Here is a 25,392-nt window from a genome sequence, read left to right as displayed (position 1 = left end):
CTGCTGTTGCATGATTTCAGCAGGTGTGTGCAATGGATGTTTCAGTATGATGTCACCAGGTGAGATGGTAGTGCCGGGAACGCTGCAGTATTGCGTCAGCAGGTGAGCCGCTGATGCAGGGAATGCTGCATTGTGATGTCAGTCGATGCAACACTAGTGCAGGGACTGCTGCATTATCATGTCAGTAGGTTGAACAGTTGTGCAGGGAATGCTGTAGTATGATGTCAGTAGGTGCAAAGATAATGCAGGGAATGATGCAGTACGGCATCAGCAGATTAGACGCTAGTGCAGGTAATGCTGCAGTACGGCATCAGCCGGTGCCATGCTAGTTCAGGGAATGTTGCAGTCTGGTGTCAGCAGGTGAGATGCTAATGCAAGGAATGCTGCAGTATTTAGTCAGCAAGTGTGATGCGAGTGCAGGCAATCCTGAATTATGGTATCAGCAGGTGTACGGCTAGTGCAGGTAATGCTGCAGCACAGCATCATCCAATGCCATGCTAGTTCAGGGAATGTTGCAGTATGGGGTCAGCAGGTGAGATGCTAGTGTAGGGAAGGCAGAAGTGTGTACTCAGCAGGTGAGGTGCTAATGCAGGGAATGCTGAAGTATTTAGTCAGCAAGTGTGATGCGAGTGCACCAATCCTGAATTATGATATCAGCAGGTGTACGGCTAGTGCAGGAAATGCTGCAGCACAGCATCATCAAATGCCATGCTAGTTCAGGGAATGTTGCAGTATGGTGTCAGCAGGTGAGATGCTGGTAGAGGGAACGCTATAGTTTGGCATCAGCAGGTGAGACACTAGTCCAGGGAATGGTGCAGTATGATGTCAGCAGGTGCGATGCTAGTTAAGTAATGCTGAAGTATGATGTCAGCAGGTGAGATGCAAGTGCAAGGAATGTTGTGGTATGGCATCAGAATGTGAAACACTAGTTCAGGGGATGCTGCAGTATGATGGCCTCATGTGTGGTGCTAGTCAAGGAAAGCTGAAGTATGGCATGAGCAAGGGAGAAATTAATGGAGGAAATGCTGCAATATGGTGTCAACTGGAGCAGAGCTAGTGCAGGGAATGCTGTAGTATGACATCAGTCGGTGAGACACTAGTGCAGGGTTTGCTGCAGTATGATGTCAGCAGGTGCAACGCTAGTGCAGTGAATGCTGAAGTATGGTTCAGCAAGTGCGAGACTAGTGCAGGGGATGATGCAGTACGGCATCATCAAGTGAGACGGTAGTGCAGGAAATGCTGCAGTATGATGTCACCAGGTGCAGGGAATGCTGCAGTATGATGTCACCAGGTGCAGGGAATGCTGCAGTATGATGTCACCAGCTGCAGGGAATGCTGCAGTATGATGTCACCAGCTGCAGGGAATGCTGCAGTATGATGTCACCAGCTGCAGGGAATGCTGCAGTATGATGTCACCAGGTGCAGGGAATGCTGCAGTATGATGTTAGAAGGGACGACTCTGGTGATGGAATTCTGTAATATGATGTTGGCTGGTGCGAGGTTAGTTCAGGGAATGCTGCAGGATGATCTCAGCAAGTACGAGGCTAGTGCAGGAAGCTCTGCAGTATGATGTCAGTAGGTGCAGGGAGAGTTGCAGTATGATGTCAGCTGGTACGACATGTTGAGGTAGTGCTAAGGTATGGTGTCAGCAGGTGAGTGCTAGTGCAGGGAATTCTGCAGCCTGATGTCTGCTGCTGCATTTCTAATCCAGGGAGTTTTGCAGTAAAGTGTCCCAGGTGAGACACTGGTCCAGGAAATGCTGCAGTGTGGTGTCAGAAGGTGCAACGCTTGTCAGGGGATGCTGCAGTACAGCATCAGCAGGTGACCAATTAGTGCAGGAAAAGTTGAAGTAGGGAAACATGTGGGGCACTGGTGCTAAAAAAGCTGAAGCATGGCATCAACAAGCACTAGTGCCAGTAGAAGGTGAGACACTAGTGCCCGTGAAAGGAATGCTGTACATGGCATCACTCTAGTGTGCCACTGCTGCAGTCTGTGTTAAGATCTGGAGTTAGTGATACAGTGATTGGTATGGGAGAAGGGTGGCACAGCAATCCACACCAGACCTGACCTGCAGGAGTGGGTGTGCACAGAAATGGAACCCCTTGAAACTGGCTCCCTGCAACAAAGCAGAGGAGGAGCAGCAGTTTGCATGGTCATTTCTTAGTTGTGCCTCATATTAGGCACTGGCTGGACTAACGTTTAGATGCACACCAGGGCAGCCAGATTGAGAAAACACTGAACATCATTTGTGGTCCATGCATTAACCACATGCGCGCTGCACTGATTCTTCTGGAATGCTGACTTTTTAAAAAACCCATTGTTCATGACGAGCTGGGCTCGTCATCAGTGTTTGAGGAGGCTACACCATGACGAGCCCAGCTCGTCATCAGCCTCGAAGGGGTTAAAAGAGACCCTTGGAAAATGCAGAACCCCACAGGCAAACATCTCTATGTACAGGGAAGTCTGCCAGATACCCAACGTACAGAGCATCAGACAGGCAGGCTAGGAGGTAAACCGAACATGACTTTCTTGAGGCTGAGGAGCAGCAAATTGTGCTGCTGTTGGGCGTGGCCAGGCAAGCTAAGTTGAAAGACATATTGCTTAAAAAAACAATTCCAGGGGTGCTAGAATTGCAAGGAGCACCATTTCAGTTTCAGCTGTGTGAGCACCAAGGATGACAGTGGCACCGCCAACAAACATGCAACTGGCCCATTGCTTCCTGCTTCCAGAGTGGGCCACTCCATGCCAGCAGCCAAGGGGATTTGTCTGGGATAGGGTTTTTGTTAAAATGCGATTAGTAATGTGATGACACCAAGGAGTGATAAAATGCATTTGAGACAATCTGCATTGTCCACAGAGCAAGGCCTCTTTTGCAGACAGTACAGACGTATCACCCAAAAATACCCAGAAAAATAAAGCACTGGTGGAACAAAGTTAAAAGACAAATGGTGTTGAAGCACCTCATCCAACATCCCCACACCCAAAGGGCCAGCAGCGCCACATAAGTGAGGACACTTCCTTGGAAATCTTGCTACCCTATGGTACTCCACCAACATTTTGGAAATACGTTGTGCAGGGCTGCATATAGTGAGCAGCCCCCCAGAAGTGTCCACTACAAAAGTCACCATACCTCCAGGGTGCGGCTTTCCTGCATTTTATTTATTTTATTATTTATTTAAGGTTTTTGTAGAGCGCGTAGTAACCCGTGAGCATCCCAGCGCTAGACCTAGTAAATCAAGAGGAGGCGGATGTCAAGGTTGTGCAAAGAGATCAGGGGAAGAGAAGGGTTTTCAGAGATTTTCTGAAGTGGAGGATGTTAGGTTCTGTTCTCAATTTCCGAGGTAGAGAATTCCAGTGCATTTTAAAGCTGTACTGGAATTTGGGCTTCTGCTTACAAGCTCTGGGGTATAGGGACCTCTATTAGGTGGTCCTGGAGCATATTGATGATTGATATGCAAAGTTTTATGTTTCCATAGAAAGTATTGAATGTTGGTACTGTCCCCTTATGATTGCAATTGTGAAGTATAATGGTTTTTGCAGTAACAAAATAACAATACATTCCACTGCGATTTGGTATTTGCAAGGGGTGTTTTTTTAAATATTTGGAATAGACGTCCTAAACACGCCCCTTCCAATTACCTAATCACACAACAAGCTTGCAGTTCAGTAACAAGTTACTAAATCACAATTTGCCTCCTGCACATTTCAAAATGAAAGTCTGAAATATCTAATTAGTTAAATGATGCTGTGACATTGAATGTAATCATAGCTTTAATAGAATTCATAAACCCAAACCCTAAATATGTTCTTTTAGTAGGACTCCAAAAAAATCCTGGGTTGTTTAAAACAATATTTATTTAGGAGTAGAACTTCAGATTTCTCAGAGTTTAGTCTTTTTTGTATCGCATGAATTGCATGATGCAGTCTCTGGCAGCTGCTTAAAAGGAGTCAAGGAAAAGGTGAAACAAGTACCAGGTTCAATATTTAAATTAAAAAACAATCTTCAGCAAAAGTATGAAATGGTTGTGTGAAAGGTTTGTCAAATAAAAGTCTAATTCAACGACTACTGGAGCATGGTCTAATATTACTATAAGCTTAATATCATAATTAATTAATTATTTTGTCAGTGTATCTATCCTAGATTGGGAACCATGATCTGGAAAATAAAATGTATATTCTATTTTGTTTGGTTGATAATTCTACAAGCCTTAGTAAAGGAGTTTTGGGTAAGGGCTTTTCATAAATGGTTTTGCAAAAAGATTGGAATACCTTCAAATGTAGCATTCCTATCAAGGAATGGATAAAGTATTTTAATATTATCTGTACCAAAATTAAGTTATCATCAGCATACCTAATTAACTTAGAAGTAAAAGATTTTCAAAAGGCCCATAACCATTAGAAATTGAAACAGGAATTGTATCAAGTATCATTTAACAAATAGCCATCTTTCTTTATTATCATGTTCCTGAGAAACTACACTTATATTCCTTTGTTTAGAACACAATGTGTCTTCATATGAACAGGTGAAAAGCAGATTTTCCCAACTCACTTCCATGGAAGTTCCTTAGATTCATCTTCAGTTAAATGAGTTTCTTGTAGCAGAGTAATGCCAACTTGAAGCTTATATATTGAATTATTCTCTGCCTTTTAATAGGAGAACTATATCCCATAATACTCCAGAAGACTATTTTGAGTACCACAGCAATAAAACATCAAAATATAAAGAGAGATTAAATAGCATATACATAGAATATTATAAATGAGTTAATATGAGATTTGATTGAGAGGTAAAATAAAATAAAATAAAAAAGAAGATACAGCATATTTTGATAGGATAAGGGAGATATTGTTAGTACATCAACAAAAGGGAGGAAGGGTGAGGGGTAGAATGGAAGAATAGATATAAAAGGATAAAAATTAAAAGGAACAAGACCAACATACCTATGGGGAATGCAAAACAGGGATGAGATGGCACATCGTCACTCAGGGAGGTCCGGGAAGTGGTGACAGGATACATAAGGAATAACAGAAACAGAGGAGATGATAATAAGGTTATCTGAAAAGGAATAGCATTAGCTTAATAATGGTAGAGAAAGAATTAATAGAACTAACTTTCCAATTATGCAATGTAAAGAACAGTTAAAAGAAACATAAATTCACTAGAAAAGCATAAAAACATGAGGAACAATATGTTTCTTTAGCATCTCCTCTGATGTTATCTAAAAATTGCTTTCATTTAATGGGGTCTTTGTAGGTTGTTTTTTGTTCTTATGTGTAACTTTAAATAAGCATGGATGAAATAGTCAAAAGTGTGCTTTGAGGGAGCAGAATACATGTTTAACAATTGCTTTTGTCTGTTACTTTTGCCAACATCTTCTGAAAAAAACGATGTCTCAAATCATGAGATATGAGGTATTCTTTTTGCTTTGGCTGAGAGAATAGCTTTAAGAAGATCAGAATATTCTAGAAAAAGAAGTAATAGAAGCATGACTCCTCTAGGTTTATCAGAAGACATTGAGGTCCTTGCGACAATCTATGCTCCCTCTGTATGTTTAAGGAGACGGAATCAGGAATGTCCAATATTTTCGGAATTAAAGATTTAAAATATGAAATATGATTATTTCCTCCAACACACTCAGACAAGCCGTAGATTTGAAGAAATAATATTCCTTCTGTTTCTCTGCTTTAAATCTTCTGCCTGTTTTTATAAGAAGGCTTATTTCTTATTGCATAGAGTCAAGTCCTATATGTCAATCACACGTTGGTCTACTTCAGATATCCTTCAAGTATCCAAAGTGGGATTTATAAATGCAGAATTTACTACACATGTGACAGAGAAATGTGCAGTTATGAATCCAGTAATGCCTGCTGGGAATCCAGGAGCGGTACAAAAAGGGGGGGGGGGGGAATCCAGGAGGGCACAGATGGGTGTGTTTCCAACCATAAGCTAATATTTGCAGCTAAAAATACCTCTGTGACCCAATATGTTCTTTATACGTGTGTGGGATGTGTGGGATTAAATACGGTAAAGGAAATGATGCTGGGAATTCACAGTGAGTGTAATTAAACAGGCTAGACTCATTCAAATGATCTAGGAGAGATCCATTTTACCCAAGGCTTTCATGGGCATCTGAATGGAGAGGTGAACCTCCAATATTTAGTCATTTTACAAAAAAAGTCTGTTACATTTCTGTTTGAAACTTGTCCATTTTTGCATATTTAAGAAAATGTCAAAATGTCTGATTTAGAGGTTTGGGCATACGTTACTCAAACACAAAGCTGATGGATATCCTGTTCTCCTTAGTACCAGTGCATTATATCCAGGGCTACACATTACATGGTATTTCTTTTTTTTAACATTTCCATCTGTATTTAGACATTTTTTTTGGGGCCATCTTATTGGCATTTATGCATATTTATTTTGTGTTTGTGAACAAGTGGTTCTATCATATATTTCCACATTTGTTTATTAAATGTGCACTCACACTTTGATGCCTGCCAGGTTTTAGCACATTATACAGCCAAATATAATAAAAAAAATATACATGAAATTATTAGCATAATAGCACAAACATATGTAGAGATATTCAGTGACTTTAGGAAATCGCATGCCTTTTTTAAGCTCTATATGCCATGAATCTGTATAGCTACTGTTCTGAAATTCATGATTCACAGCATGGAGAGTCACTCAAAAAAAGTCAAATTTTCTGCATTTTCCACTTGAAAAAATAGTGACAGGAAACACCCAGGGTTGCATTTATCTGTAAATATCAGTAAAAAAGGAAACTTTGAGCTTTAATAATATCCTATGGCACATGTTATAAGGTGTATGGGAATATCCTTAGGTCCCAATTACAACATTTTGGCGGAGCAGTGGCGAAGCAGTGCAAACCCCCATGCCACCGCTTCGCCAAACCCACTCCCAGATTGTAACTTTTCAGTAGTCTGCCAGGCGGACATCATGGCGATTCCATGGCGGTGCCTCTTTTAACAACTGCAGTCTCTTTGAAAAAGGCACCACAATGGAACCGAACTACAACGTTTCTGCATGGGATGGACTCAAAAGTCCATGCCGTGAAGGAACCTATGTGCATGCACACAGGGGGGCACATGAAGGGTCCCCTTTATTTCCTCTTCTCCATGTTTACATGGAAGAAGAACCTCCATGTGTATCATGAAGGAGCGGAAACTCTTAATGTAATTGTCGGGACAGCGGGAGTCCTGCCAAGCATATTGCAGACTCTGAACTCCGCTCCAAGTGTGATTCTCTGGTAGGGCTGATGGTCCGACTGCCCAACTCGTAATAGTAAAAAAAAAAAAAAAAATGATAACAATGGGGGGAGGTAGAGTATAGAGACAGGATTCTCACTTCACCTACTCATTATAATACCGTTTTTTACCAATAGTTATGGATACTCTGATTCTTCATTATAAGGTGGTTACCTGGGTTTTTTAGTGGTTGCACGTTGCTGAGTACGGATATGTATTGGAACCATGACCCCTAGTGTAGTCGAACTATGAGGAACTTCCTCATTAATTCCACTGGTAAACATTATAGTACATTTTTTATCAGAAGTTTGGGGTAATCTGAACCTTCAATATGAGGTAGTTACTTGGGTTATTGTGTGGTTAAAAAATGGTAGGGTAACTTCCTAGTTATATCTACTGATACTAGTTTTTAATTTAAGCCTTTAAACTGGTGGAAAGGAGGGGCCCACCGACTCTCATTCTTGGGGACCAGCACTTATTTCTCCTAATCAGACATTGACCAAGATCAAGAGCTGGAAAAACAAAAGAGGGGTAAAGGAGGAAGAATAGAAAGATGTAAAACCCATCACAAAGGGATGAAGCAGGAACATGCAAGAGAGAGACAAAAGGAGAGGGGGTGTCTAATTGTGGATTAAAGAGGCATTAGGTGACATCAGGATCATGCAGCCTTAGGACTGGCGAGTTCCAGAGCAAAGCTTTGGCACCGGCGTGCACTATCCTGCAAATTAGGCACAGACTGCTACATATAACGAAACTATTTAAAGTTATTTTTAACAGAAGCTATGGCTAATTTAAAATCTTTTTTATAGGTAGGATTTCAGGTTTATGGTTTTAACTGGTGAAGCCCGATATAACCCCATGGAAGCAAACATCGAATAACATAGTTGTCCCTATTTGCAAGGATTATTTAATGCCAGCAGTTGCATTGCTTTCACACCAGAGGGAGCACACACACTACAAGTGCAGGCAGGCAGCAGGGTTTTGCAAAATACATTTCACTGACTCTAAAGTGAAAATTTAACACAAGTGAAAAATAAGCAATTCCGTTGGTCTGAGGCAAATATATTTGAGCAAATATGGCAAGCAAATAGTGCTTTTCTGGCAGATATGTGCATATAGTGTGGCTGCATATTTTCCCACAAATACTCAAAGTAAATGCGAAGATGAGCCCCTTTCAGATGTTCCTATCTGAGACTTGAGGGGCCTCATTTACATAAAATTGGCATATGGCAGTGCTGCAAGTCTTTTTACTGTGCTGCCCTATGCCAATTTGAAAGGGTACAAATGCACTATATTTATGATGCATTCTTCTCCTTCCAGCCAGTGCCAGCGCACAATTTGATGGCATATTTACATGTGCATTGCACCACCAGAGCGGCTCTAAGCCACTTGCGTAGCTTAACGCTGCCTTGTAAATGTGGGCCACCTCGCTGCAGTTATCTGGGGCACAGAGGAGTGCAATAAGTGTTGCTGTAGACATAGCCACACTACACACATTGCTTTTTGACATAGCCTCAGATTTACAAGGATCTGTAAATATGAGGCAGCAGCCATAATGGAGTCATTAGAGTGCTTCAACGAGGAGAAATAGTGTTATTTCTCCTTGTTTTTGCCCTTTCCGTGTGTGCTGCATTCTGCAACACACATAGAAGGAGCAAAACACCAATAATTATGTTTTTGTGCAGGATGGTGTGCCTTCCTGCACCAACACAATCATCCCTGCAATGCAGGCACCCTTGCACCATGGTGGTAGCATCAAAATCCATGTGTGGTGCATGTGAACACTCACTGCAACACCCATGGGACGCCTCCTTGACATAGAGTTAAGGTCTGGCCCACCTTGCCTTTCTCTATGGGGATATTTTTCAAGCCACTGGAGTGTCACTTTTAATATGGAAAAAAGTGATGTACCGGCGGTGCAAGGGTCTTGTAAATAAGCCCCATGGAGTAAGGCAAGGCAGTGCAAAGACTTGGCTTTGCATGGCCTCATAGATATGATTGAGAGGCCTGCACCACCAGAGCATCAAAAAAAGTGACGCTGCGACAGCGCAGGCCTCTTGGAAATAAGCCCAGTAATTTGAATGCTTCCAGTCTGCGTCACTTCCTAATCTGGTCAGCTCACAAGAGATCATTCGTGCACACAGAAAGAAGCTCAGATGTTTCCATATGTTCTTGGGGCTGAAATCATGGAAGTTGCTGGACCCACGCTAACAAAGATGACATGAGTGTCACAAGTTATTCACTGCATTGCATGCCATTTGTTCTTTTCAGTCTTTGTACTAGTTTGTTTTACTATTACCTTTCTGCATTCTGTGCAGTTCACTGATGCATTACACCGACATAACCGTGTGGGAAGGGTGCCTGACAGGGACATTCAGTGAAATGAGCTGTCACCAATGGGCGGTCACCAGTAAGGACAGGTCTGACCCCACCGTCCAGAAGACCAGCTTGGTTCCTTTAATCCACTTCTTTTCATGATTGGCTTCTTGGGTTCTTTCAGTTTACAGGGCACTAGAATGGGTTAACACTTGGGGGCGGCCCCTCGACTTCTGTGTTGATGTTGGATTCGTCAAGGACTTAGGGGCATATTACCAAGGGCCTTATCGCCGCTTTAGCAGGAATTTTTCCCGCTAAAGCGGCGATAATTTTATCGCTCTATTACCTAGCTGTCGCTAACACCAGTTAGCGACAGTTAGTAGGAGATAGCGATCATCTTCGGGCCCACTTTGCATGTCAGCGATATTTATCGCTAATGACATGCAAAGTGGGCGTGCCAAGATGTTAGCGACTAAACCGTTGCTAACATCGCTATCTCCTATTACCTACAAAGGCGTACTTTTTGAAATATTCGCGCTGAGCGCAAATATATCCAAAAGCTAACGCCTGCCCAGAGCAGTTCTTAGCCATGTTATCCAATGGGAGGTGGATAACATGGCTAAGAGCATTAGCTCGGTAATGCATGAATATCGCTTACTTTTCAGCCATATTCATGCATTTCGGACGATTTTTATCGCTTTTGAGATAAACCTTGATAATGGCAAGGTTTATCTGCGATAAAAATCGGCGGAGCTCTGCGATAATATTATAGCCGCTAACTGTGTTAAGCGATACTTATCGCTTAATCTTGGTAATATGCCCCTTAGTTTCGATTCAACTTTAGGGCCAAGTGAAAAGTCAGTATCCACACTCATGACCATGTGGAGCTGCGTCACGCAGTGCAATAGGCTGAAAGCTCTATAGGGTAGATAGTTCTGCTGAAGTGGAGGAGAGTAATAGATATGTCTTTCAGAGCCAAGATGACGGGGTCAGACTCTTTCGTCAGTCCTCCACTGGTAGATACTGTTGACCAGCTACTCTGGAGGCGGGAGCCCTGCAGCTCTGCAGCGAAGGAGGCTTTTACACTCAGCCTGAGTTATGTAAAGTGCATGGACCATTTATCTGCACCACACATGTCAGATTGAACACTTCCTGCAGCGGAAGTGGTGTGGGGTTGTGGAATACAAATACACGGAAGTTGGTGAGTTTAACCAATGGGCAAAGTGTAAAAGGCAAACTTGCTCCTTGGACATTATGGATGCACCAGTGGCTATAAGTACCTGTCTTGGCTACCCACCGGTACTGAAGGTGCATTTGGTTCAGTGCCACACTGTGCTCTGCAGAACTCTACATCATAGACTACGTGTATGGTGTCCTTTTTACTGCCATCCATGCCATACAGTCCAGACACTGACATCACCACTTTTATTGATGCCACCCAGGCCAGGCATTAGCAGTGCCACCACTTCTATCGCTGCCATCCAAGACAGAGAGTGACAGCGCCACTTCTATTGATGCCATCCAGTCCAGGCACTGACAGCGCCACTTCTATTGATGCCATCCAGGCCAGGCACTGACAGCTCCACTTCTATCGATGCCATCCAGGCCAGGCACTGACAGCTCCACTTCTATCGATGCCAGCCACTCCAGGCACTGACAGCGCCACTTCTATTGATGCCATTCAGGCCAGGCACTGACAGCACCATTTCTATTAATGACATCCAGTCCAGGCACTTACAGCGCCACTTCTATTGATGCCATCCACTCCAGGTACTGACAGCTCCACTTCTGTTGATGCCATCCAGGCCAGGCACTGACAGCACCATTTCTATTAATGACATCCAGTCCAGGCACTTACAGCGCCACTTCTATTGATGCCATCCAGGCCAGGCTCTGACAGCGCCACTTCTATCGATCCCATCCAGGCCAGTCACTGACAGTGCCACTTCTACTGAGGCCTTCCAGGCCAGACACTGGCAGTGCCACTTCTTCTGAGGCCACCCAGGCCAGGCATTCACAGTGAAAATTCTGGTAATGCCATCTACTCTAGGCACTGACAGAGCCACTTCTATCAATGCCGGCCAGGCACCAACAGTGCCACTTCCATTGATGCCACCCAGGCCAGGCATTGGCAGTGCCACTTCTATCAATGCCTTCCAGGCCAGGCACTGACAATACCACTTTTATTGATGTCATCCAGGCCAGGCACTGACAGCAATGCTTCTGTTACCAGCATTGCCTTGGAAGGTGTAGATGTTCTCTGGTGTGGAGGTCAGACGGCACCAGTTATCTGTTGTTCTCGTATTTCTTCAATCTCATCAAGCAGCATGCAGGTGCAGGTGCTTGTTGGTTGAGCTAGGAGTAGAAAATTAATCTGCCCCTTATTTGGCACAATAAGAAATAGTCATAATTTAGGTTTGCTAATGGTGCTGCTTGAAATGAACTCACAATCCGACAAAGGAGGAAAGGAAAAGAAAATAGAGTGAAAGTGGATAAGGAAATACAAAGGAGTAATGGCAAGGGAAGGAGTGGCATGGAATAAAAGTGTGGCAAGGGCAGTGTAGAAAAGTGGCAGAAAGACAAGAAGACTGGAGAAGAAAGCTTTAAAAGAAGGAGCCTAGAGAAAAGTCAAGCAGAAGACGGGGCTAGCGCTAACAGTAATAGGAATTAATGGAAAGAGAGAGGAAAACATAAAGAACGATGAATGAAAGAATGACAGTGAGAAGAGAAGACCACAGAGATCTGCAGCAAGAGAAGAGGGTGTTGGAAGAGAAGTAGAGAGAAGTGGGAAATTAAGGAGAGTAGCAATGAGAAGACAGAGCAACAAAACAATAAAGGAAAGTCAGTGACCAGGTGACAAAGCGAAAAAGGTAGGAAGGGAACTGAAATAGAAGAGACGAAGATAGGAGTGGGAGGAAAGACAAGGACAATGTGGATGGGAGAACATAGATGGAGAGAAGAGGCAGTCAGAAGAAGGTCAGAGGGAGACAAAGGGATGGGAAGTGCTAGAGCTTGTAGAGAACTAGATGGAAGAATTGCAGCGGGAAGAGAGCAGAAGAAAGAGGTGCAAAGAGAAGATGGGCAGATGAGGAGAGACGGATGGAAACGACGCTCAGAGGCAATCAGTAGAAGGAGCAGAGACGAGCAATAATGAGCCAGAAATAGGGCAAGAAAGGCAGAGAGAAAACAGCCCGGGAGAAGCAAGAGAAAGAAGCTGCTGTACAAATCTGTAAAAATCTAGATTTTAATTGTTGCCTCTTTTCTTTGGTTTTAGTTCATGCTGGTTCCTGTCCTCCACGACCTCATTTTGCTATTCCAATTGCGTGTATCCCACATGAAATTTGCCATGGTGACTCCAGCTGTCCTGAAGATCAGAAGTGCTGCAAGACATTCTGTGGTAACCAATGTGTGGAGACCAGATTAGGTGCGTCACCAACACCCAGTCATTTATCCTTTAGTGATTTTATTTGTGTAGAAACAGCTTGATAGGAAAAGTGTAAACAGAGCTGGGTGGGAAGCCAGAGCCATGAAAAAGGGAGCTGACTTGGCTTCTGCAAACTTATGGGGTGAGGATGATGTGGTATCTCACACGGTGAGGCTGAGATAGGATTGGAGTGGAATGGATGAGGCATGTGTAGAATCAGAGGGAGATGATGGTGCCCTGTGGGTTGAATCAGTGGGAGACATGGTTGAGCTTTGAGTGGAATAAAAGTGGAATGATAGTGAATCTTGGGTGGAAATGGAGTGAGACAATGGTGCGCCTTGGGTGAAATCGGAGTGAGACGATGGTGAGCCTTGGGTGGAATCGGAGTGAGACGATTATGAGCCTTGGGTGGAATCTGAGTGAGATGATTGAGTTGAATCAGTGGGAGACATTGTTGAGTTTTGGGTGGAATGAGAGGGGGATGATTTCGAGTCTTTGGTGAAAATAGAGTGAGACGATGGTGAGCCTTGTGTGGAATAGGAGTAAGATAATGGTGATCTTTGTGGGAATCTGAGTGAGACAATGGTGAGCCTTGGGTGGAATCAGAGTGTGAGGATGGTGGGTCTTGGGTGGAATCGGAGTGAGTCGATGGTGAGCTTTGAGTTGAATCAGAGTGAGACAATGGTGACGCTTGAGTTGAATCAGTGGGAGACATTGTTGAGTTTTGGGTGGAATGAGAGTGGTATGATAGTGGGTTTTGGGTGAAAATAAAGTGAGACAATGGTGAGCCTTGTGTGGAATAGGAGTGAGATTATGGTGAGCTTTGTGTGGTATCTGAGTGAGACAATGGTGAGTCTAGGGTGGAATCGGAGTGAGATGACGGTGAGCCTTGGGTGGAACCGGAGTGAGATGATGATGAGCCTTGGGTGGAATCGGAGTGAGATGATGGTGAGCCTTGGGTGGAATCGGAGTGAGATGATGATGAGCCTTGAGTGTAATCAGAGTGAGATGATGGTGAGCCTTGGGTGGAATTGGAGTGAGATGATGGTGAGCCTTGGGTGGAATCAGAGTGAGAGGATGGTGAGCCTTGAGTGGAATCGGAGTGAGATGAAGGTGAGCCTTGGGTGGAAGCGGAGTGTGGTGATGGTGAGCCTTGGGTGGAATCGGCTTGAGATGATGGTGAGCCTTGGGTGGAATCAGAGTGAGACGATGAGGAGCCTTGGGTGGAATTGGAGTGAGACGATGATGAGCCTTGGGTGGAATTGGAGTGAGACGATGGTGAGCCTTGGGTGGAATTGGAGTGTGACGATGGTGAGCCATGGGTGGAAGCGGAGTGTGATGATGGTGGGTCTTAGGTGGAATCGGAGTGAGACAATGGTGAGCTTTAAGTGGAATCAGAGTGAGACAATGGTGAGCCTTGGGTGGAATCGGAGTGAGTGAGACGATGGTGAGCTTGGGTGGAATCAGAGTTAGATGATGGGGAGCTTTGAGTGGAATCAGAGTGTGATGATGGTAATCCGTGGGTGGAATTGGAGTGAGACGATGGTGAGCCTTGGGTGGAATTGCAGTGAGACGATGGTGAGCCTTGGGTGGAAGCGGAGTGTGATGATGGTGGGTCTTGGGTGGAATCGGAGTGAGACGATGGTGAGCTTTGAGTGGAATCAGAGTGAGACAATGGTGAACCTTGGGTGGAATCGGAGTGTGACGATGGTAATCCTTGGGTGGAATCGGAGTGAGACGATGGTGAGCCTTGGGTGGAATCTGAGTGAAACAATGGTGACGCTTTAGTTGAATCAGTGGGAGAAATTGTTGAGTTTTGGGTGGAATATGAGTGGGATGATAGTGAGTCTTGGGTGAAAATAAAGTGAGACAATGGTGAGCCTTGTGTGGAATAGGAGTGAGATTATGGTGAGCTTTGTGTGGAATTTCAGTGAGACAATGGTGAGCTTTGGGTGGAATCGGAGTGAGATGACGGTGAGCCTTGGGTGGAATCGGGGTGCGATGATGATGAGCCTTGGGTGTAATCGGAGTGAGATAATGGTGAGCCTTGGGTGGAATCAGAGTGAGATGATGGTGAGCCTTGGGTGGAATCGGAATGAGATGATGGTGAGCCTTGAGTGGAATCGGAGTGAGATGATGATGATGAGCCTTGGGTGTAATCAGAGTGAGATGATGGTGAGCCTTGGGTGGAATCGGACTGAGATGATGGTGAGCCTTGAGTGGAATCGGAGTGAGATGATGGTGAGCCTTGGGTGGAAGCGGAGTGAGATGATGGTGAGCCTTGGGTGGAATCGGAGTGAGACGATGGTGAGCCTTGGGTGGAATCGGAGTGAGACGATGACGAGCCTTGGGTGGAATCGGAGTGAGATGACGGTGAGCCTTGGGTGGAATCGGGGTGCGATGATGGTGAGCCTTGGGTGGAAGCGGAGTGAGATGATGGTGAGCCTTGGGTGGAATCGGAGTGAGACGATGGTGAGCCTTGGGTGGAATCGGAGTGGGACGATGACGAGCCTTGGGTGGAATCGGAGTGAGATGATGGTGAGCCTTGGGTGGAATTGGAGTGAGATGATGGTGAGCGTTGGGTAGAATCGGAGTGAGACGATGGTGAGCCTTGGGTGGAATCGGAGGGGGATGATGACGAGCCTTGGGTGGAATCAGAGTGAGACGATGGTGAGCCTTGGGTGGAATCGGAGGGGGATGATGACGAGCCTTGGGTGGAATCGGAGTGAGACGATGGTGAGCTTTGGTTGGAATCGGAGTGAGATGATGATGATCCTTGGGTGGAATCGGAGTGAGACGATGGTGAGCGTTGGGTGGAATCGGAGTGAGATGATGATGAGCCTTGGGTGGAATCGAAGTGAGACGATGGTGAGCCTTGGGTTGAATTTGAGTTAGACAATAGCGAACATTGGGAAGCATCAGAGTGAGTCGTGAGTGTGATGGGTTATGGTTTGTCCTGGGTGGGATCATAATTTGGTGTGATAGATTGGGCCTTCGGCGGGATCACAGTTAGCAGTAGAAGGAGTAGAGGGAATTATAGTAAAAAGGAGTGACTCTAGCCAAATGTGGTGGTCTGCATTTGTTCAAGTCTGTGTTCTTATCCTTCTTGTAGTTGGTGAGCAAGTAGCTGCTCCTGCTGTGGCTCCCTGGCACTTTATTTGCTTTACATTTGCCGTCAAACATTGCAGGTGGAACGGTATGGCTCTTGGTGTTTGTACAAAGGGAGCTGGTGACATGACTTTGGGGAGTGTTTAGAAGGGGCTTCAACTATACAAAGTCAGAGCAGGACTTATTAGGATGTTGTACATTTGGAGGTGTCTAGATCATTTTCAGATTCATTTGCAGAGTTGTTGATAAGGAATGTCAGTTCCAGCCTATAACTATCCGAGCTGGTGACTCCAGAAGCAAGAGAATGGAGCGAGTGAGGCAGAAAATAAAGCTTGGCCATGATCCCTGCCATCCATTAACTTTCCATAGGACACAACCCCGATCCTCCTCATCCACCTCCACGACAACTGTTGTCCATCATGCCTCAACAAGGAAAGCCGTGCTATGACCGAGGAAGCATTCTAGCGCATTTTCCCCTCTTGTAGCCTGGCCACATGGTACATTACATTAGGTCATTATTATTAACATAACGTGTTGGGAAAACAAATAGGCATGGTTTAACTGTGCTAGCACATGCAAATAACATACACCTGTAAGCGCATTTCAGCAAATTGCACCTTCATCCCTTTATTCATCCCATTCCTTACTTTATGCAGTGGTGATGTCCTGCCTTAATGCAGTGGTAAGGCCCTGCTCTCCCCCAAAGGATCTTTCCTCTATGCCAATTACCAGATGACCCACCCTATTAACCATATTAGGGACTAGTGCTGGTGCAGGGACTGCTGCAGTATTATGTCAGTAGGTGAGATGCTAGTGCAGGGAAGGCTGTAGTATGCTGTCAGCATGTGAAACACTTTCTGCCGTATTATGTCAGTAGGTGAGATGCTGGCGCAGGGGAGGCTGTAGTATGCTGTCAGCAGGTGAAACACTAGTGAAGGAATTCTGCAGTATGATATCAGCAGGTGCAATGCTAGCATAGGGATGCTGCAGGGTGATGTCAGCAGATGGGACACCAGTGCAGGGAATGCTGTAGTATGATTTGAGCAGGAGAGAGTCTAGTGCAGTGAATGCTGCAGAATTATGTCAGCAGGTGTGACGTTAGTGAAGACAACGATTCATAATGATGGCATCAGGTGAGACGCTAGTGCAGAGAATGCTGTAGTACGGCATCAGCAGGTGAGACGCTAGTGCAGTGGCTGCTGTAGCATGATGTCAGCATGTGTGAAGTTAGTGTAATGGATGTTTCAGTATGATGTCACCAGGTGAGATGGTAGTGCCGGGAATGCTGCAGTATGGCGTCAGCAGGTGAGCTGCTGATGCAGGGAATGCTGCATTGTGATGCCAGTTGATGCAACACTAGTGCAGGGACTGCTGCATTATCATGTCAGTAGGTTGAACAGTTGTGCATGGAATGCTGTAGTATGATGTCAGTAGGTGCAAAGATAATGCAGGAAATGCTGCAGTACGGCATCAGCCGGTGCCATGCTAGTTCAGGGAATGTTGCAGTATGGTGTCAGCAGGTGAGATGCTAGTGTAGGGAAGGCAGAAGTGTGTACTCAGCAGGTGAGGTGCTAATGCAGGGAATGCTGCAGTATGATGTCAGCAAGTGTGATGCGAGTGCAGGCAATCCTGAATTATGATATCAGCAGGTGTACGGCTAGTGCAGGTAATGCTGCAGCACAGCATCAACCAGTGCCATGCTAGTTCAGGGAATGTTGCAGTATGGGTCAGCAGGTGAGATGCTGGTAGAGGGAGCGCTATAGTTTGACATCAGCAGGTGAGACACTAGTACAGGGAATGGTGCAGTATGATGTCAGCAGGTGCAGGGAATGCTGCAGTATGATGTCAGCAGGTGCGATGCTAGTTAAGTAATGCTGAAGTATGATGTAAGCAGGTGAGATGCAAGTGCAAGGAATGCTGTGGTATGGCATCAGAATGTGAAATGCTAGTTCGGGGGATGCTGCAAGATGGCTTCAGCAGGTGCAATGCTAGTCAGGTAACGCTGCAGTATAATGTCTTCAATGCTAATGCAGGGGATGCTGCAGCATGATGGCCTCATGTGTGCTGCTAGTCAAGGAAAGCTGAAGTATGGCATGTGCAGGGGAGAAATTAATGGAGGAAATGCTGCAATATGGTGTCAGCTGGAGCAGAGCTAGTGCAGGGAATGCTGTAGTATGACATCAGTCAGTGAGACACTAGTGCAGGGTTTGCCGCAGTATGATCTCAGCAGGTGCAGCGCTAGTGCAGTGAATGCTGAAGTATGGTTCAGTAGGTGCAAGACTAGTGTATGGAATGATGCAGTATGATTTCAGCAGGAGAGAAGCTAGTGCAGTGAATGCTACTATATGTTGTCAGCAAGTGCGAGACTAGTGTAGGGAATGCTGCAGTATGGCATCATCAAGTGAGACGCTAGTGCAGGAAATGCTGCTGTATGATGTCACCAGGTGCAGGGAATGCTGCAGTATGATGTCACCAGGTGCAGGGAATGCTGCAGTATGATGTCACCAGGTGCAGGGAATGCTGCAGTATGATGTCACCAGGTGCAGGGAATGCTGCAGTATGATGTCACCAGGTGCAGGGAATGCTGCAGTATGATGTCACCAGGTGCAGGGAATGCTGCAGTATGATGTCAGCAGGTGCAGGGAATGCTGCAGTATGATGTCACCAGGTGCAGGGAATGCTGCAGTATGATGTCAGCAGGTGCAGGGAATGCTGCAGTATGATGTCACCAGGTGCAGGGAATGCTGCAGTATGATGTCACCAGGTGCAGGGAATGCTGCAGTATGATGTCACCAGGTGCAGGGAATGCTGCAGTATGATGTCAGCAGGTGCAGGGAATGCTGCAGTATGATGTCACCAGGTGCAGGGAATGCTGCAGTATGATGTCACCAGGTGCAGGGAATGCTGCAGTATGATGTCACCAGGTGCAGGGAATGCTGCTGTATGATGTCACCAGCTGCAGGGAATGCTGCAGTATGATGTCACCAGCTGCAGGGAATGCTGCAGTATGATGTCACCAGGTGCAGGGAATGCTGCAGTATGATGTCACCAGGTGCAGGGAATGCTGCTGTATGATGTCACCAGCTGCATGGAATGCTGCAGTATGATGTCACCAGGTGCAGGGAATGCTGCAGTATGATGTCACCAGGTGCAGGGAATGCTGCAGTATGATGTCACCAGGTGCAGTGAATGCTGCAGTATGATGTCACCAGGTGCAGGGAATGCTGCTGTATGATGTCACCAGCTGCAGGGAATGCTGCAGTATGATGTCACCAGGTGCAGGGAATGCTGCAGTATGATGTCAGCAGGTGCAGGGAATGCTGCAGTATGATGTCACCAGGTGCAGGGAATGCTGCTGTATGATGTCACCAGCTGCAGGGAATGCTGCAGTATGATGTCACCAGGTGCAGGGAATGCTGCAGTATGATGTCACCAGGTGCAGGGAATGCTGCAGTATGATGTCACCAGGTGCAGTGAATGCTGCAGTATGATGTTTGGAGGGATGACTCTGGTGATGGAATTCTGTAATATGATGTTGGCTGGTGCGTGGCTAGTTCAGGGAATGCTGCAGGATGATCTCTGCAAGTACGAGGCTAGTGCAGGACACTCTGCAGTATGATGTCAGTAGGTGCAGGGAGAGTTGCAGTATGATGTCAGCTGGTACGATATGTTGAGGTAGTGCTAAGGTATGGTGTCAGCAGGTGAGTGCCAGTGCAGGGAATGCTGCAGTATGATGTCAGCAGTGTTAACTCAAGTACAGGGAATGCTGCAGTATGATGTCAGCAGGGTTAACTCAAGTACAGGGAATGCTGCAGTATGATGTCTGCTGCTGCATTTCTAATCCAGGGAGTTTTGCAGTAAGGTGTCCGCAGGCGAGACACTGGTCCAGGAAATGCTGCAGTGTGGTGTCAGAAGGTGCAACGCTAATCAGAAATGCTGCAGTACAGCATCAGCAGGTGACCAATTAGTGCAGGAAAAGTTGAAGTAGGGAAACATGTGAGACACTGGTGCTAGAAAAGCTGAAGTATGGCATCAACAAGCACTAGTGCCAGTAGGAGGTGGGACACTAGTGCCCGTGAAAGGAATGCTGTACATGGCATCACTCTAGTGCTGCAGTCTGTGTTAAGATCTGGAGTTGGTGATACAGTGTCTGGTATGGGAGAAGGGTGGCACAGCAATCCACACCAGACCTGACCTGCAGGAGTGGGTTTGCAAAGAAATGGAACCCTTTGAAACTAGCTCCCTGCAACCAAGCAGAGGAGGAGCAGCAGTTTGCATGGTCATTTCTTAGTTGTGCCTCATATTCGGCACTGGCTGGACTAACGTTTAGATGCACACCAGGGCAGCCAGATTGAGAAAAGACTCAACATCATTTGTGGTCCATGCATTAACAGTGACCCTTGTAAAATTCAGAACCCAACATGCAAACATCTCTATGTACAGGGAAGTCTGCCTGATACCCAACGTACAGAGCATCAGACAGGCAGGCAAGGAGGTAAACCGAACATGACTTTCTTGAGGCTGAGGAGCAGCAAATTGTGCTGCTGTTGGGCGTGGCCCGGCAAACTAAGTTGAAAGGCATATTGCTTAAAAAAAACAATTCCTGAGGTGCTAGAGTTGCATGGAGCACCATTTCAGTTTCAGCTGTGTGAGCACCAAGGATGACAGTGGCACCGCCAACAAACATGCAACTGGCCCATTGCTTCCTGCTTCCAGAGTGGGCCACTCCATGCCAGCAGCCAAGGGGATTTGTCTGGGATAGGGTTTTTGTTAAAATGCGATTAGTGGTGTGATGACACCAAGGAGTAATAAAATTCATGTGAGACAATCTGCATTGTCCACAGAGCAAGGCCTCTTTTGCAGACAGAGAATCTTTTGGGTGTATGGGAGAATTTCAGCGCTCATGTGACAATACACTCATAGATATAGACAAAAACTCCCATTCTCTTGGGTGGTTGCAATATTAATGGGAGAAGAGAACCCCTACTTCTCACTACGCAATCCTATGATTGAGCACATTATAGCAAAGATTGCAGCACACCACTTATTATAACAATATTGCTTGTTACACAAAAAAAACCTTTTATACTCAGGTCACCAACACATTATAGAGCTAAGATGTAAGCGGTTCTAGACAATAAATCCTTAATGCAATGCATGAACATTATGAGCTGATAATGTGCAACATGTTGATATATAATTGGAAAGTTTTTTATAAAATAATGTGTGCATCACAGACTATCAATAAGAAACAATTTTTTGCATGGCTCACTGAGTATTATATGATGAAGAAGCACAGGTGTGTTGACCATTTATGTATGTAAATGTAGCGCTTTAGAAAGGAATGTTCTTCTAAAAGCGCATCTTGTATCATTTTCAAGCCCTGACGAAGCCAATTGGTTAATGACAACCTCGGTGAAACGAGTTGGCAGACAGAAGGGGATTGGAGTTTAAAAGAATAAAAAGAAAAAGAAAGAAACCTTGTCGCAGGGTTTCCGTTCTCTCACAGAACTGTGCACAGAGATCTAGAACCTGGGTGAGCCAGGGTAACCCACAACTCACCTATGTTTCAGAAATCCCCTTACCTAGCTAGCTACAGTGTCGCATCGGTAGTATATACTTCCCAATGTCTTAGACAATCCAGAACATGAACTTAGAATACCTCAGGTATCGTGGAACACATGAACACTCTTTCGTTATATTATCATTCCAAACCGAAACTGGGAGGCAATGAAAACACGTGCAAGTTTGAAATGTTTATTTTTCAATGCAGCATTCTCAAACGCAGTATCTTGTATAATATCAACATACATATTATAAAAATCAGAGTCAGCAGCATAGTCACTAATCCATAGTAAGCAAATGGTGATAACATATTATGATGCAAAATCTATAGAATTCTGTATCACCTATATTTCGCGCACCCTAATTAGCATATTATATTATATCTAAGAAGGTCTCATCTGGGCTCTTAGCTGGGCGGACCCATACCTCGAATTCTCAGTAGGAGGAGATCACATCAACAGCTACCAGCTCTCAGCATGTCCAGCATCAAGTGCGTGTCTCATTCTCTATAACTGTATCTTGAACTCACGTAAAGCCAAATGTTGGCACAAACATTATTTGTGTTATGACTAACGTGGTGCGAGGATCAGGCCTGCAGCAACCTTGTGTTATGTTATTCGTAGAGTGTGCAGCTCTCAGTGTGCAGACAGTTGTACCAAGTGTTCCAGACACGACTGATACCAGTGCAATAACATATTATTCTCAAATAAATCACATCTTTCGTCTAGGTTAAAAGCTGTAATAACAACTAGGTGTCGTGTGCAAACCGAAGCAGAAAGAAAATATGGCGTTTAAACATTTAATAAGCACATGCTAACTTAACACAATATATAGAAACGTAATAACCATATGACAACCTTCAAGAGCCCAATTATCTCTTTTGCAGACAGTACAGACGTATCCCCAAAAAATACCCAGAAAAATAAAGCACTGGTGCAACAAAGTTAAAAGACAAATGGTGTTGAAGCCCCTCATTAAACACCCCCACACCCATCAGCGGCCCATAAGTCTGTGTGAGGACACTTCCTTGGAAATCTTGCTACCTTATGGTACTCCACCAACATTTTGGAAATACGTTGTGCAGGGCTGCATATAGTGAGCAGCCCCCCAGAAGTGTCCACTACAAAAGTCACCATACTTCCAGGGAGAGGCTTTCCTGTATTTTAAAGCTGTCCTGGGATTTGGGCTTTTGCTTACAAGCTCTGGGGTATAGGGACCTCTATTAGGTGGTCCTGGAGCATATTGATGATTGATATGCAAAGTTTTATGTTACCATAGAAAGTATTGAATGTTGGTACTGTCCCCTTATGATTGCAATTGTGAAGTGTAATGGTTTTTGCAGTAACAAAATAACAATACATTCCACTGCGATTTGGTATTTCGAAGTTTTTTTTTAAATATTTGGAAGAGACGTCCGAAACACGCCCCTTCCAATTACCTAATCACACAACGAGATTGCAGTTCAGTAACAAGTTACCAAATCACAATTTGCCTCCTGCACATTTCAAAATGAAAGTCTGAAATATCTAATTAGTTAAATGATGCTGTGACATTGAATGTAATCATAGCTTTAATAGAATTCATAAACCCAAACCCTAAATATGTTCTTTTAGTAGGACTCCAAGAAAATCCTCGGTTGTTTAAAACAATATTTATTTAGGAGTAGAACTTCAGATTTCTCAGAGTTTAGTCTTCTTTGTATCACATGAATTGCATGATGCAGTCTCTGGCAGCTGCTTAAAAGGAGTCAAGGAAAATGTGAAACAAGTACCAGGTTCAATATTTAAATTAAAAAACAATCTTCAGCAAAAGTATGAAATGGTTGTGTGAAAGGTTTGTTAAATAAAAGTCTAATTCAATGACTACTGGAGCATGGTCTGATATTACTATAAGCTTAATATCATAATTAATCAAATTATTTTGTCAGTGTATCTATCCTAGATTGGGAACCATGATCTGGAAAATAAAATGTATATTCTATTTTGTTAGGTTGATAATTCTACAAGCCTTAGTAAAGGAGTTTTGGGTAAGGGCTTTTCATAATTGGTTTTGCAAAAAGATTGGAATACCTTCAAATGTAGCATTCCTATCAAGGAATGGATAAAGTATTTTAATATTATCTGTACCAAAATTAAGTTATCATCAGCATACCTAATTAACTTAGAAGTAAACGATTTTCAAAAGGCCCATAACCATTAGAAATTGAAACAGGAATTGTATCAAGTATCATTTAACAAATAGCCATCTTTCTTTATTATCATGTTCCTGAGAAACTACACTTATATTCCTTTGTTTAGAACACAATGTGTCTTCATATGAACAGGTGAAAAGCAGATTTTCCCAACTCACTTCCATCGAAGTTCCTTAGATTCATCTTCAGTTAAATGAGTTTCTTGTAGCAGAGTAATGCCAACTTGAAGCTTATATATTGAATTATTCTCTGCCTTTAATAGGAGAGCTATATCCCATAATACTCCAGAAGACTATTTTGAGTACCACAGCAATAAAACATCAAATTATAAACAGAGATTAAATAGCATATACATAGAATAATGTAAATGAGTTAATATGAGATTTGATTGAGAGGTAAAATAAAATAAAATAAAAAAGAAGATACAGCATATTTTGATAGGATAAGGGAGATATTGTTAGTACATCAACAAAAGGGAGGAAGGGTGAGGGGTAGAATGGAAGAATAGATATAAAAGGATAAAAATTAAAAGGAACAAGACCAACATACCTATGGGGAATGCAAAACAGGGATGAGATGGCACATCGTCACTCAGGGAGGTCCTGGAAGTGGTGACAGGATACATAGGACATAACAGAAACAGAGGAGATGATAATAAGGTTATCTGAAAAGGAATAGCATTAGCTTAATAATGGTAGAGAAAGAATTAATAGAACTAACTTTCCAATTATGCAATGTAAAGAACAGTTAAAAGAAACATAAATTCACTAGAAAAGCATAAAACATGAGGAACAATATGTTTCTTTAACATCTCCTCTGTTGTTATCTAAAAATTGCTTTCATGTAATGGGGTTTTTGTAGGTTGTTCTTTTTGTTCTTATGTGTAACTTTAAATAAACAGATGAAATAGTCAAAAGTGTGCTTTGAGGAAGCAGAATACATGTTTAACAATTGCTTTTGTCAGTTAGCAATACTTTTGCCAACATCTTCTGAAAAAAACGATGTCTCAAATCATGAGGTATGAGGTATTCTTTTTGCTTTGGCTGAGAGAATAGCTTTAAGAAGATCAGAATATTCTAGAAAAAGAAGTAATAGAAGCATGACTCCTCTAGGTTTATCAGAAGACATTGAGGTCCTTGCCACAATCTATGCTCCCTCTGTATGTTTAAGGAAACGGAATCAGGAATATCCAATATTATCGCAATGAAAGATTTAAAATATAAAATATGATTATTTCCTCCAACACACTCAGACAGGCCATAGATTTGAAGAAATAATATTCCTTCTATTTCTATGCTCTAAATCTTCTGGCTGTTTTATAAGAAGGCTTATTTCTTATTGCATAGAGTCAAGTCCTATATGTCAATCACACGTTGGTCTACTCCAGATATCCTTCAAGTATCCTAAGTGGGATTTATAAATGCAGAATTTACTACACATGTGACAGAGAAATGTGCAGTGATGAATCCAGTAATGCCTGCTGGGAATCCAGGAGGGCACAGATGGGTGTGTTTCCAAC

General features: G+C 43.9%; 2 protein-coding genes across 2 annotated transcripts in view; both read left to right on the top strand.

Moving 5' to 3' along the window:
* The window catches only part of LOC147709678 (uncharacterized), a 349,189-nt gene that overhangs the window by 221,898 nt on the left and 101,899 nt on the right, over positions 1-25,392 (top strand). The window lies entirely within an intron of this gene.
* Positions 1-25,392, top strand: part of LOC147709679 (uncharacterized) — a 72,143-nt gene that overhangs the window by 44,298 nt on the left and 2,453 nt on the right. Inside the window, exon 3 of the mRNA XM_086925532.1 lies at positions 12,860-13,009. Coding sequence (XP_086781658.1) covers positions 12,860-13,009 — 150 coding nt within the window. The remainder of the gene's footprint in view (positions 1-12,859; positions 13,010-25,392) is intronic.

This window comes from Lissotriton vulgaris, chromosome 6, assembly GCF_964263255.1.
Source record: "Lissotriton vulgaris chromosome 6, aLisVul1.2, whole genome shotgun sequence".
Classification (NCBI taxonomy): Eukaryota; Metazoa; Chordata; class Amphibia; order Caudata; family Salamandridae; genus Lissotriton; species Lissotriton vulgaris.
This window is presented reverse-complemented; position numbering and strand designations above follow the sequence as displayed.